Source organism: Myodes glareolus, chromosome 16 (assembly GCF_982192425.1).
Source record: "Myodes glareolus chromosome 16, mMyoGla1.1, whole genome shotgun sequence".
Classification (NCBI taxonomy): domain Eukaryota; kingdom Metazoa; phylum Chordata; class Mammalia; order Rodentia; family Cricetidae; genus Myodes; species Myodes glareolus.
The window spans coordinates 52,483,721-52,496,874 of NC_142041.1; the positions used below are offsets into that span (position 1 = coordinate 52,483,721).

The window sequence follows — 13,154 nt, forward strand, 5'->3', positions numbered from 1 at the left end:
TCTTCTCATCAAAATTTTTTGAAAAAATTATTGGCATCCTATTTCCCGTGATCTCAACTCTAGTCAAATAGGTGTTCCGTTCCCCCACAAACATAACTCATCTATGACGTCAGGACCCAGTGCAGAGATCAGCATTCAGTCCCCCTTGTCCAGACCTGGGAGAGATCAGATGCTGCTGGCTGTCCCCATTAGTGACTTCATACTTCCCTGCTGTGCTGTCTTTCAGTGTCCAGATGTCATAACGCTCAGCATCTCATTATGGGATCCTTCCCTGGCTTCACTCACTTAGTGATCTAATTCAGTCACGTGGTTTTAAATACTATCTACACCATCCATCATCTAATTACAGTAAATGCAATTGTCCCCCGCCTGGGCTATTTCTCTAGGTAGCATTTGCAGCAAACAAACTTCAGTGGTGAAGTAACTTTGTGTCACTTAGCCTTACCAACAAGAAGCTGGTTTGTTTCTCTTTCCTATGATGAAAGCTCCCAGCTCCCCTTTCGCACACTGCGGGGTAAGAGCACCCATCACAGCCTGAGGGGCACAGCAGTCCACATGAGGCGAATGATCCTTATGGGGAACAATGCCTTGTCTCTGTCCCTGGATCCCTGAAAGAGTCATAGGCTAGACTGTTAACTTGTGAGTAAAGGAACAATACCAAACCTTGGCAGTGGTGATATCAAGAGCTTCTTCTAATGAGCAACTTAACATCTTAGCATATGGTAAGACAAATACATTGCATACTGAAGCTTTATACTCACAAATATTCAATAACTTCCCACAAAAACAGATTGCCAGCCTCAGTCCATTTCCCATTTTTAGACTTAGCTAAGAATTTTGTAGAGTTAATCTGAATTTGAGGGATGAAAATTAACCAATTGAGAACATTCTAGAATCTTAAGGTACCAGCACTTTGACATTGTCCAGAGTTGGCATGAATGATAGAAGTTGGGGATATTCTTAGAGCTACTTCTGATGAGAGACCTGCTTGACTTCTGACCAAGTTGCTGACCTGCTCTCTCCCCTAGCACCTTTCCCCTCTGCTGGCCTAGATGAGCTTGTCTCGCTCATACATTTCACCCGAAAGTGGTTCCCTAGGAAACTAGAACACATGCTTGGGATCCTCATGTTTCTGTGCTTGAAATCAAATCCTGCCAGTCCTTATACAAAGGACAAATCAAAACCTCTGGTCAGTTCCCAATGGTGGAAAGGAATTAACCCTTATTACATTTGTAATTAACCTTAATTACACCAAAGGTGCTGTTAAAAACAAGTATTAAGTCCTTATAGTAAAAGGTGGTGTTTCATTCCTGAAAAGTTTCTGCACCCTGATAAGCTTCCCTGATAAGCTTCTCTGCTGATGCAACAATTCAAATCAGACCAAATCAAATCAAATTAGAAGAAGCCCAGGTTTAATGGATACAATGCCTCTGAATGATTTTAAAGCCCCCAAGAGAGGAGACAGGAAAGGAAGGCTGGAAAACCACATGTCTGTTTTCTGGGGGTCAGTTTAAATACCCTGTAAGGGTGATCTTGAGCATTTCTAGGGGAGTAGACATCATTTGGCAGGCTTTCTGAGATGCAGCAGGGTTTGGAGAAAGATGAGGAGGATGATTTGGGGTGGAGCTTCCACCCAAACATTCCAGATTCTTTGGGCATATGGTTACCGGTTCAAGTCTGGCTACTTCTTGCGGTCATGGGACAATGTGGGGAATTGGGAGTTGGTGAGCTCATGCTCAGTAGGAGGTGTAGGTGGAGAGGCATCCAGTTAACTCCCATCCTAGGGACCTCAAGCATTTGTTCCTTGAGAGAGCTGAGAAGGCAGATTGCTAGGAGAAAAAAATAAATAGATTGTTATCATTGACCCTATGAATGGGACTAGCCACGGAAAGGGTGACAACTACCAGAATGAAAGGGCCAGAGATGTGCCCTGGTGGTACGGGAGAGGCAAGGGTGGATGAGTGAGATACAAGGGCAGATGTGCCCTTTAAAATCAGATTTCAGTTGCTGGGTAGGTGCCCAATTGAGCCTGGAGAGATAGTACCAATGGTGACGTCCCAGGAACTGGTGCAGGTGATGGTCTTATCTGGAGAACCCTCTGTGGGTGGACTCGGGGTGAGGCTGGCAGGAAGGGTGAACCTGTACTGGAACCTGCAGTTATCAAAACAACTAGAACAGATTTACATCTTGGCGTCATAGCAAAAGGCTATGACTTTAGGTTTAAAGGCGTGAACATTTTAAAAGACAATTAGAGGAAATTAGAAACTTTTGAACCTCTGAAGTTACATCTGAAACCTGTTAATTTTGCACTATGAAGTCTGTGAAAGAGTTACACCTATCTGTACTTTTAGCAGGAAACTTAACAGATAAACTAATGAGTTTCTAGTACCCTAAGTCATCAAATACCATCAGACAGATCTGAGAGGGCTAAGGAAATGAGTAGAGGTAAGACAGACAGTTCTTCCAGCTGCCCAGGCAATCCCAAGTCTCTCTGTGGTCTTTGGCAAACACAAGTCTCAGAAGCAATACCTACCTTTAGCTGCTAAGCCCGGGAGGCCTGACAGATTCTCCTGTAGGGATTGGTCCAACTGTCTTGGCAGAATGGAACGATCGATTCCCCCAGTGTCCTGTTGTCCAGTTCAGTCAGGGAGCTGATGAGGTGAAAGACAGTCTTCTGCTGTGTGGCTGGATTTGCCACATCCAAAGCAAGCCTCCAGGTAGAAGTTCTTCTGCGGCCATCGTCTTCTTAGAGGGACTACAAGATGCTGCAGGAGCTCGCAGAGAGGATAATTTTAAATTCTATATGGTCATGGATAGCTTTAAGGGAAGAGGCAATATGTTGCCTCTTTCAAAACTTGGCTAAAATTACAAATATAGACTAGAAGTGGAGCCAGGGTCACAGCACTTGATGAGCGTATCTGAGACTCCAGGTTCAATAGTCAGCACAGCAAGGAAAAAGTCTCTGCTGGGTTAATAGTTTCTACCTGTAATTTCAATTTTCAGGGACTGCAGCAAAGGCTGTCCATGAATCTGAGGCTAGCTTTGCTACAGCCTATCTCTGTAGCCTGGGCTACAGAGTAGGACCCTGTCTCAAATATCCAAACACAAAAGGGGTGAAATATTGAGGACTGTCACCCTGGTGTTATTTATTTTGTGTGTGTGTGTTTCTCTTGGCAAGTATGAATTTCATTTTATTTCTTGTAGATCAGCAGAGAGCCACAGAGACTATTTCAACTCATATTCTGGGAAACTGAGAGGCTCACAAGCCAACCAACTACAGCTTGGTGATTAACTGGATGTCTAGACAGGCTCTCATGAGCATAACATTATTAATTAAACAGCTGTTTGGTTAATCACAATAGCAAGAGTAATTCCTGGAATAAATATTTTATTAATATGGCTATCAATAAAGCAAAAGTAAAAGGAACTACTTTAATTAATTCATTTGTAATAATATTGATATTATAACCGGCAAATTCTGTCTGAAGGCCTGGAGAGTGAGCTAATGTTTCTAGCATGGTAAATCTTCATCTTATTGTTCCTAACTAATGGAACTGTATATTTCAATTTCCTGGCCAATATTCCTTTTATGTCATCTATCAAGGCTGTATTAAGGTCCATTAGTGAACAATTGGATCTGACAAACACTCTGCTGGTCCATATTGTTCCTTTCTTTTAGGACTGTGCATTTCCACATTTCATTGGCAAGAACACTGTTCTGCTAGATAAGGAGTGTACTGTCACTCTGATTAAATATCTGGCAATATTTTCTGTCAATCAAAAGACATAATATTGAAAAAATAAAAAATATATTTGGCCAGCACATAGACAGTACATATTTTCATGAAATACAGCTAACCTAGTACTTTTTCAGAGTCTGTAGCCTTAAACCATCAGGGAGAAATACAAGTTACATTGAATTTAATCTGAAAATATTAGCCCAAAGCTTGCTGTTTTTCTTTTGCAGACATCCATGTATAATGAACTTCCATGTTTCTCCTGACTTGTTTACTGCCATAGGCTATCCATCCATCCCCAAAGTGTTTATTCAATTTCAGTTTTACTTACTTGGATGAGGAAATAACGGCAATAAACCTCACATCTAATCTTTAATGTTAACCATCTGGTCAACATATACCTTTTTTTGATGCTAGAAGAAGGTTTGAACTAGAACTATATAAAAGTTTCCTGCAAAAAGTAAAATTTTATTTTATGGTATAAAAGTACCTTGGAGGACACTTACATTTGTATCTTTAAGTACATAAATGTATATCAAAATGATTTACCAATGAGCCACTTAATACTTTCCAGACCTGTTCTAGCAGCTGGAAGGAAAACCAGAGTGTCAAGATTGCTCTGTTGCTCTGTCAGGGAGAAGGGGGTGGGGTGGGGGTGCTCAAGGCAAAGTGGTCTCCTGTTGAGTCACCAGGCTCAATTCCATCAAATTAACTCCACATATCGATATGTGAGAGCAGTGTTTCAGCAAGACTGTTTGCTCCTAAGGGGCCTTCTCATCAATCCTCTGGCCTTTCTTCCAGTAAATGCCCACAGACCAACCAGTAAATGCTGATGGACTTACCAATAAATGTTGATGGATCCAGCTGTGCCAAATGGAATGTGCAATATTAGAAAACACCAAAATATATATTCTCTGTCAAAAAGACTCACAAAATGTGAATGTATAATTTAATAAATACTTAGATGTCCTGCTCAAAAGGCACCCAAAAGGAAGAAAATAATAATTCACCTGACCTTAAGTCAACAATTAGGTGTAAATAATGGTACTACCCATTTTCTTTAAGGAGTGCAAAACAATAGAAATTCATGTTCATAATATTACTGAGTATCATAAAAGTCTCACTCAGTCTGGCCTCAGAGTGCCCCTAATGCACTCATCCAAACACACCCCCACAGCATTTCCTGTCACTTATCTAGATGAGAAATGGTGATTGTGTGAGAATTAAAGAGCCTTAGTTTTATATGAAAATTAAACTATAATATTATCATATAATATAGAAACCTCTATAACAAAATTCGAAATGGTTGTCTAACTTTCTGTCTGTGTGTCATTAAACAACACAACTGGTTCAGGTTGGTTTCTGCCCCAGCAGGATCAGGGTCCTTCCTTTTCTACACTGCTGGAGCAGACCCAGGGTGTCATTCATTTTAATCACCATAAGAAGAAACCTGTAGCTAGCTTAGACACAGCTTGGTCAGGCCCTTATGGTCCCAAAGAAATCTAATCCATTAATGTTTATGTTACTGAACGCAGGTTGCCTGAACCCATTAAACTATTGTTCAAGCAAAAATCCCCTCATCCAAGTCAGCTGCCAAAGCAGATGTCTTAGTTATTTTTCTGTTGCTCTGAATGGCCATCATGACTAAGGCAACACGTAGAAAGCATTTAAGTGGGGGCTTGTTTACAGTATCTTAGAATCCATTAATTATTGTCATAGCAAGAATCGTGACAGCATACAAGCAGGTGTGGTCCTGGAGCTGATAGTTTTATGTATTAGTCTACAAGCAGCAGTGAAGGGAGAGAGAGAGACAAGAGTGAAGGGGGGGGAGAGAGAGAGAGAGAGAGAGAGAGAGAGAGAGAGAGAGAGAGAGAGAGAGAGAAACAGAGAGAAACAGAGAGAAAGAGAAAAAGAAAGAGAAAGAGAAAGAGAAAGAGAAAGAGAAAATGAAAAAGAGAGAGATGCTGTGACCTGTGACTGCTGTGGACTCTTTGAAACCCCCAAAGTCCATCCCTGTTGACTCACTTCCTCCAACAAGACCACACCTCCTAATCCTTCTAATCCTTTCAAGTAATCCCACTCCCTGGTGTCTAAGCATTCAAACATATGAACCTATGGGGCCATTCTTGATCACACTACCACACAGGACAAACAGATACACAAGATAATCCAAGTCAGAACCCAGAATTCCTGTATCTGAAGGATGCACCAATAACATATGCAGCATGAGGAAAGAATGATATATCATTTTTCTTATTTGCTTCTATCTTTAACCTAAGAAAAGTTAACTTCTAACTTGTGATTTCCCAATGGTAGCCTCACCAGGTCCACACATCTGGTGAAACATGGTACTAAGATTCCAGCAATACCCAGGGGGATGTGGAGAGGGACAGAGTAGGAGACACCCTGTGACCAGATTGCCTGTGGAAGCCATGTAACCTGAGGTTAACTGTAATTCATGCAGGGTTCAGCACATTTACAAATTACATTCTAAATTCAACAATTTCAAGTTTTATAAATGCTTCTTCTTCAACAATCTGTGGCTTTAAGGTAAAACTGGTTATATATACATCTGTGAATTATGTATCTTGTTAAGTAAGAGTGAGCATGCATCATTCTCTTGGTATATATGTAGTCTCTGTCAGAAACAATTCAAAATAAAAGCCATGCTACCTCAAAATGAAAGATAGTACTCCATAATTTGAAGTTGTCAGTAAAACCACTTGAAGTGAGTGATGTTTAAAGCAATTAGGTTCTGATCTTAGGACACATATTTTAGTAAAGTTGGAAAGACATAAAGCCAGATGTAAAGATGTGCAATCACTTGTAACTACTTCTATATCAGTGTTACAGAATGGAGTTTACTGAGAGAAATGGATAAAGGTATAGCTTCTCTGTTCAACCCATCCAATACCATCATTCTAGCTCAAAACAGACCTCAAAAAGTTAACTCTCTCATGCCATGCCTTAGAGTTAAAGTTCTATGGGAAGCCTGCCCATGGCTTAAAACACAAGTTCACAGATGTATAATAAATATTCTCAGAGGGTTTCTACATCCCAATCCTATGGGATAAAGCCTGTGATGAAATAACTACTCAACACAAAGGGAAATAATTTGAGTTTATGGATGGAAGCTGGTGTGATAATCAGATGGGCTTAACAATGTGGAGATTGTCCAAGAGTGTCCACGTGGTCTCAACACAATGACCCACACCAGGAAAAGTGTGACAAGGAAGCAGAGTAGGGTAGACAAAATGATAGCAACACAAGAAGAAATGTGTCCTGGGGTTGCTGACATTGAAGAGAGGTGGTGGCACCAGCCAAGGAATACAGAAGGCTTATGGAAGCTGTAGAAGTAAAGAAACAGATTTTTACAAGACCTTGTAGTAGGACTACAGCCCTGCTCAATGAAGCCTATTTCAGACTCAACAAAGAAAACAACTTTCTGTTATTTATATCAGTTTGTTACACCCACAACATAAAACAAGTATAAGAGAGTTCCTGGTTTAAGGTAAGTATATAATTAGGTAGACAATGTGCACTTCCCAAGCAGAGAGACCAACAAGAGCTAGGCACCTACCTGTCCACTGGCAGATGTCTCTCAGCATATAATTTAGCAAGAAAACTGTTCCAATGTCATGAAGCCACCTTTACTTTCTTAAATAAAAAAATAAATCCCAATGCATTTACCAAACATTTTAGACCATAAAACATCATGAAAAATAGTAAGAATAGGGTATGGAGAAATTACCCAATGGTTAAGAGCACTTACTGCTTTGCAGAGGACCCAGGTTCAGTTTCCAATTATACATGGTAGCTCACAAGCATCTATACCTCCAGTTACAGGGCATTCAGTCAGTGCCCTCTTCTAGCACATACAGGGATCTGCACATATGTGGTACACATACACTCATGTAGGCACACACATATGCATGAACAAAAGATAAATCTTAAAAAAAATTACTAAAAATGTAAATTCCTAAGTAGGCGAAGAAACTTCATATAATTTACTTAACTATGGCTAATAAAAACTAAAAGTGTATCAGATGAAGTAAAGTTGTTACAAGAAAAGGTGTTTTATTTTATGAATTTGTGTTTTCTAGGAACAAATAGCCTCTATTTCCAATGACGTGGTGAGACAAGTACTGTCAGTTACTGGTGTGGGAGATTTGTCTGTATTCTGTCAATTGTGTATTTTAATAAAACGCTGATTGGCCAGGCAGGAAGTATAGGTGGGTCAACAAGACAGGAAGTAGAGGCGGGACGATGAGAACAGGAATATTCTGGGAAGCAGGAAGCTCCCTCTGCCAGTCCTGCCCAGATCACCGAAGAGGCAACATGTGAGCTGCCATGCTGAGAAAGGTACTGAGCTGTGTGGCTAACATAGATAATGATAATGGATTAATATAAGTTACAAGGACTAATAAGAAGACTGACCTAATGGGTCAATCAGTTTATAACTTTATGGAGTCCTGTGTGTGAGTTTCTTTGGGCAATGCCGGTTGTGGGGTACTGGGCGGGACAGAAACCCCAACAAGCCAGCCCTTCATGCTACAAGTTACTACTGAGGTAGAATAAGAGATTTTATTATTTTTTCACTAACTCATAATAATTATATGTTTTTATTGTATTGACTATTTCAAAACACCAGGAGGAGTGATTTTGAATGAAATGAAGCAAACATGCTAAAAAAAAACCAAGTCAATAGTTTTAAAAATAACAACAACAAAAAGTGTTGCTTTACTGTAATATTCTACCTTAGGAGTCAAAATATAGAAGTAGAAAAACATACATAGAAAACATTAATATTCCAATACAAATTATAATAAAATGATTTAATGATAGAATAGTGCACATTATAATACATTCAAATGGTGCATATTTGTGTAGGCACGAGTGACTCGGTCTTAACAAGGTCATGGGAGTGTGACTTGGAGACTGTGCAAGAGCACGAGGGGACCCTCCAACCCTGTTGTAGTGGTGATCACAGGTCACTCCATTTTTCTGTACGGAGCTCATTTCCAGCACAAATCAGCTGGAGTTGGTAGAAGCCAATTAAAAAACAGCTCTGTTTTTCCTGCCACTTCATTCTACTGCCACTTCAGGCACATCCAAAGATATTATTTGATTTCACCTTTTGGATCATATTTTAGGTTGAATTTACAGTTTCTTTGGGTTCCCTTCCAGATATTAAATTGTCCCAACCAGGTTGATGTGAACCACCAGCTCCTCGACTTGAGCCCCGGATATTCAGTAAGAAGGAGACATACTAGCTGCTTTAGTCTCAACTCCTCCGTACTTGTTAATTCTAGAGATGAAATATTAGTGATGGAAGACGTAGGGAGTAAGGGTTGAACACGACTGGCTCACAAGTAAGCTGGCAGAGGACACTCCCTGGATATGACCGTTTCTACAGGCTGCTGATTTCCCCATTGAGAGATCTTGTGGGTGACTCAGAACCTCAGGCCGCTCCCCCTTTAGGATTTCTCTGTATCATCCTTGTGTCTCTGCATCACCACTTGCTGACTGACGGCTTAATGCGCATACTCCCCTTCTATATCCAGAGTTCCGGCCTTCTTCCTTTGAGCACCTTCCCCAGTAGGAAGCCCCGCTGTAGACACTCACAGACCTGGCTTCCTACCTTCTCACTCAGTCTCTCAGGGCTTCTGGATCTTTATCTCTGTTGTCTGCGGTAGGGTTATACGCCTGTGTTAGCAATCGTTGTGGACACATGTATATCCCACAGGTACTCCTTGCAGTACGAAGCTTTTGACACTGAGGCTCTCAGAATGTTTCCGTTCCAGTGTTATTTTATAATGAGGATAGGAGGAGGGGAAAAAAAAAAAAAAACAAAAAACGCTTTGACCGCACAGAAAAGGGCGAAATGGCCGATTACAAGAGCTAAGGAGGCAGCTATTTTTAACCCTATTGAAGAAACCGAGTAATTTTAGATTAGTGGAGATTAATTGACAGTTTTGGCCTTGGAGAACTGTTGTGTCCCTGACTGTGTCCAACAGAAATCATCATTCAGGGAAATGAAGGAAAAAACAGGAGAAGCGGCAAGGCTGCTCTGTGCTACGTTTGGTATTTGAGACACTTATTGACATATACATTTTCTCTCCTTCTACCATATTTCACCACTAACTAATCGTCAGCAAGTTAATGTATCTTATTATGGTGTAATTAACAGAACAATTTAGTACTCAATAGAATTTACATTCTCACAGCATTTTAAATTATTAAGTAGATGATTGCTGTTTAATTTATGTGCAACATGTTTCGAGTCCTTTTTTTGCCTGTTAAACATTAAAACGGTTATAGGAATAATGAACAAAGACAAACGGCTCTATAAATATGAAAAAAGTAAAATATAATATATATATATGAAACAATTTATGATGGTGTATATATCCTAAATCAGAGTCTAAGTGAGGTACCCAGAAATAGTTTTTACCTCTCATTTCTTTCTACTTTTTAGAAAGCTATTTAGGTTACTGAACAATGAAAAACAGCAGCTATTGTTTAGATGTATAATTTTATCGTATTACACATTTATAGAAGTTATTGATATATTGGTATAGATTCTAAAAGCATGCACTTTTTTTCCAGCTGGTTGGTTTTGTGTATGCCTGTTATGTGATCAGCATTTCCATGGAAGAGGAAGACACCTGTAAGTACTGTAATTCCTCCCTGGGGTTCCCTCTGGGTATGATGCTGAGCCCTAAAAGCCATCCCAAGGCTAGGAAATCTTCCATATTTCAAATCTAAAATGATTGCACTCGGCAGAGTGATGTTAAAACAGAGGCAACAGAGTCAACCTCATACAAGCTAGGAGCAGTAAACAGGGACCCTCAGTCAGGAGCATGAGGGAGCCTCAGAAGCCTGGAGGGTACAGTCAGTCACGTCAGAGCGCAGTCCCCCATAGAGCTAAGCAATGCTTTTCTAGTCATCACCACTTGGGAGTGTGCTACTGGTCAAGTTTTGAAATTTGACCAACAACAATAGTAATATAATGCCTTGTAAGATTCACATGTATGGGGATCATATAAATTTGTGAAACCACAAAATTACAGCCTTTCATGTGAAATTATAAAAGAAAAAAATGAAGAGCTACTAAAAGTGACTTGCAGAATGCTCAGAAGCTAAGCCATGGTTTAGCATCAAATACAAGCTGTATCATGACTCAAGGTTCTGTTATAGAGGCACAGGTCAATAAATCCTATTTATTGAGCACCTGCAAATGTAGAAAGCACTTTTCACACAGCTCTCTGGTGTACTTGTACAAGACAATAGCAAATGTTAACCAGTTTTCAAAGTTGAATTACTTTAGAAAATCACATCTACCCATGTCCACTGTTATCCAAACTGCTTAAAATAGAGCATTTAGCAAAATGGGGATGTACAGCTCACTTTTACAATGGCCTCTTGAAAATCAGTTCCAAGGTGAATAGTCCCATCAACAAATGCAGGAGTAACACCTGAACCAAAATCCATGACAATGTGATCGCCTTTCAGCTAAACTCAACAAATGACAAAAAACACTAGACTTTGAGGTTAAAGGTGTCAGGTGGTGAAAGCAGGCACACACTAGCAGCATATTTTGGGCCCACATGGGGGATATTTTGCTTTTAATGTTAAATGGGAAAGAATTCCTAGCAATCTGTCTCACTAGGAGGGGAACTTAGGGGATGATGGCTCAGGAGTTCCTTGGTTCTGCACATTGACAAAGCTAGGTACAGAAGATCGGCAGAGTGATTCAGGCCCATACACCCCCCCCACACACACACACACAAGTCCACATAGCCAGGAACAATTGGTTGAACATGAATATCATCTGCACTGACCCTTCAAAGAAGCTGATATTTGGATTAAATAAATACTTTAATTGCAGTAACGAATTTCTTTTGGGTGGAGTTTACAGTTTTTTAACATTTATATGGAGTTATATATTTTTCTCGAGTCTCCTCGCTTCCTCTCCCTCCACTTCTACCCGCTCCCATGATCACCACACCCCAAATTTACTCAGGGTATCTTGTCTTTTTCTACTTTGGTTTACAGTTTTTGTTGTTTCATTCATGATTGTTGGTTTTGCTGTTTTGGCCCTGTACAGGACGGTAGGAGCACATGACTAAGCAGAACATCTCAATTCAACTCTTGGTTGAGATGTCAAAGAGAAAGGAAGGAGTTTGGGGGTGTGTCCCATAATCCCATCTGATAGCATGGCTGTACTAAACACTACTTACTTTTGAAAGCTTCAATTACATCCTATAGTAGTTACTTTCTCCACTCCTGTGACCAAATACCTAACAAGAAGCAGCCCACAAGAGGAATTGACTTTGGCTCTTGGTTTGAGAGGTTGCAGTCCATCATAGCGGGAAAGACATGGCTACAGAAGTGACTCACAGCTGTGACAGAAGTTTGACATGGACAGAAAGCAGAGAGCTTGGGTAGTGAGTTGGGACCCACTTTCTTTTCTTTGTAATTAATTTTTATTATTTTTATTGAACTTTTCTCCACTCCTCTCCCTTCCTCCACCCTCCCCTTCTGCCTTCTTTTATGATCCCCATGCTCCCAATTTAGTCAGGAAATGTTGTCTTTTTTTATTTCCCATGCAGATTATATCCATGTATGTCTCTTTTAGGGACCTCTTTGTTGCCTAGGTTCTCTGAGATTGTGAACTGTAGGCTGATTTTTCTTTGCTTTATGTCTAAAAGCCACTTATGAGTAAATATATATGATATTTGTCTTTCTGGGTCTGGGTTACCTCACTCAATATGATGTTTTTTATATCCATCCATTTGCTCACAGGTTCAAGATATCATTATTTTTTTCCGCTGTGTAGTACTCCGTTGTGTAAATGCACAACATCTTCTTTATCCATTCTTCAGTCGAAGGGCATTTATGTTGTTTCCAGGTTTTGGCTATGACCAATAATGCTGCTATGAACATAGTTGAGCACATGTCCTTCTGGGTATATACCTAAAAGTGGTTAACTGAGTCTTGAGGTAGGTTGTTTTCTGATTTTCTGAGAAATCACTGTACTCATCTCCAAAGTGGCTATACAAGTTTGCACTCCCACCAGCAATAAAAGTGTGTTCCCTTTACTCTACATCTTCTCCAACATAAGTTGTTATCAATGTTTTTGATCTTGGTTATTCTTATAGGTGTAAGATAGGAATCTCAGTGTTGTTTTGATTTGCATTTCTCTATTGGCTAAGGATATTGAGCATTTCCTCAAGTGTCTTTTGGCCATTTCAGATTCATCTGTTGAGAGTTCTCTGTTTAGGTCTGTACCAATTTTTTTATTGGATTATTTATTTTTTTAATGACCAATTTCTTGAGTTCTTTGTATGTTTTGGAGATCAATCCTCTGTCTGATGTGGGTTTGGTGAAGATCTTTTCCCATTCTGTAGGCTG

At 40.0% G+C, this 13,154-nt stretch overlaps 1 protein-coding gene across 1 annotated transcript in view; it reads left to right on the top strand.

Annotated features, from left to right (window-relative positions):
- Nkain3 (sodium/potassium transporting ATPase interacting 3) overlaps positions 1-13,154 on the top strand; it is a 642,299-nt gene that overhangs the window by 578,284 nt on the left and 50,861 nt on the right. Inside the window, exon 5 of the mRNA XM_048420376.3 lies at positions 10,347-10,407. Within this exon, the coding sequence (XP_048276333.3) occupies positions 10,347-10,407 (61 nt within the window). The remainder of the gene's footprint in view (positions 1-10,346; positions 10,408-13,154) is intronic.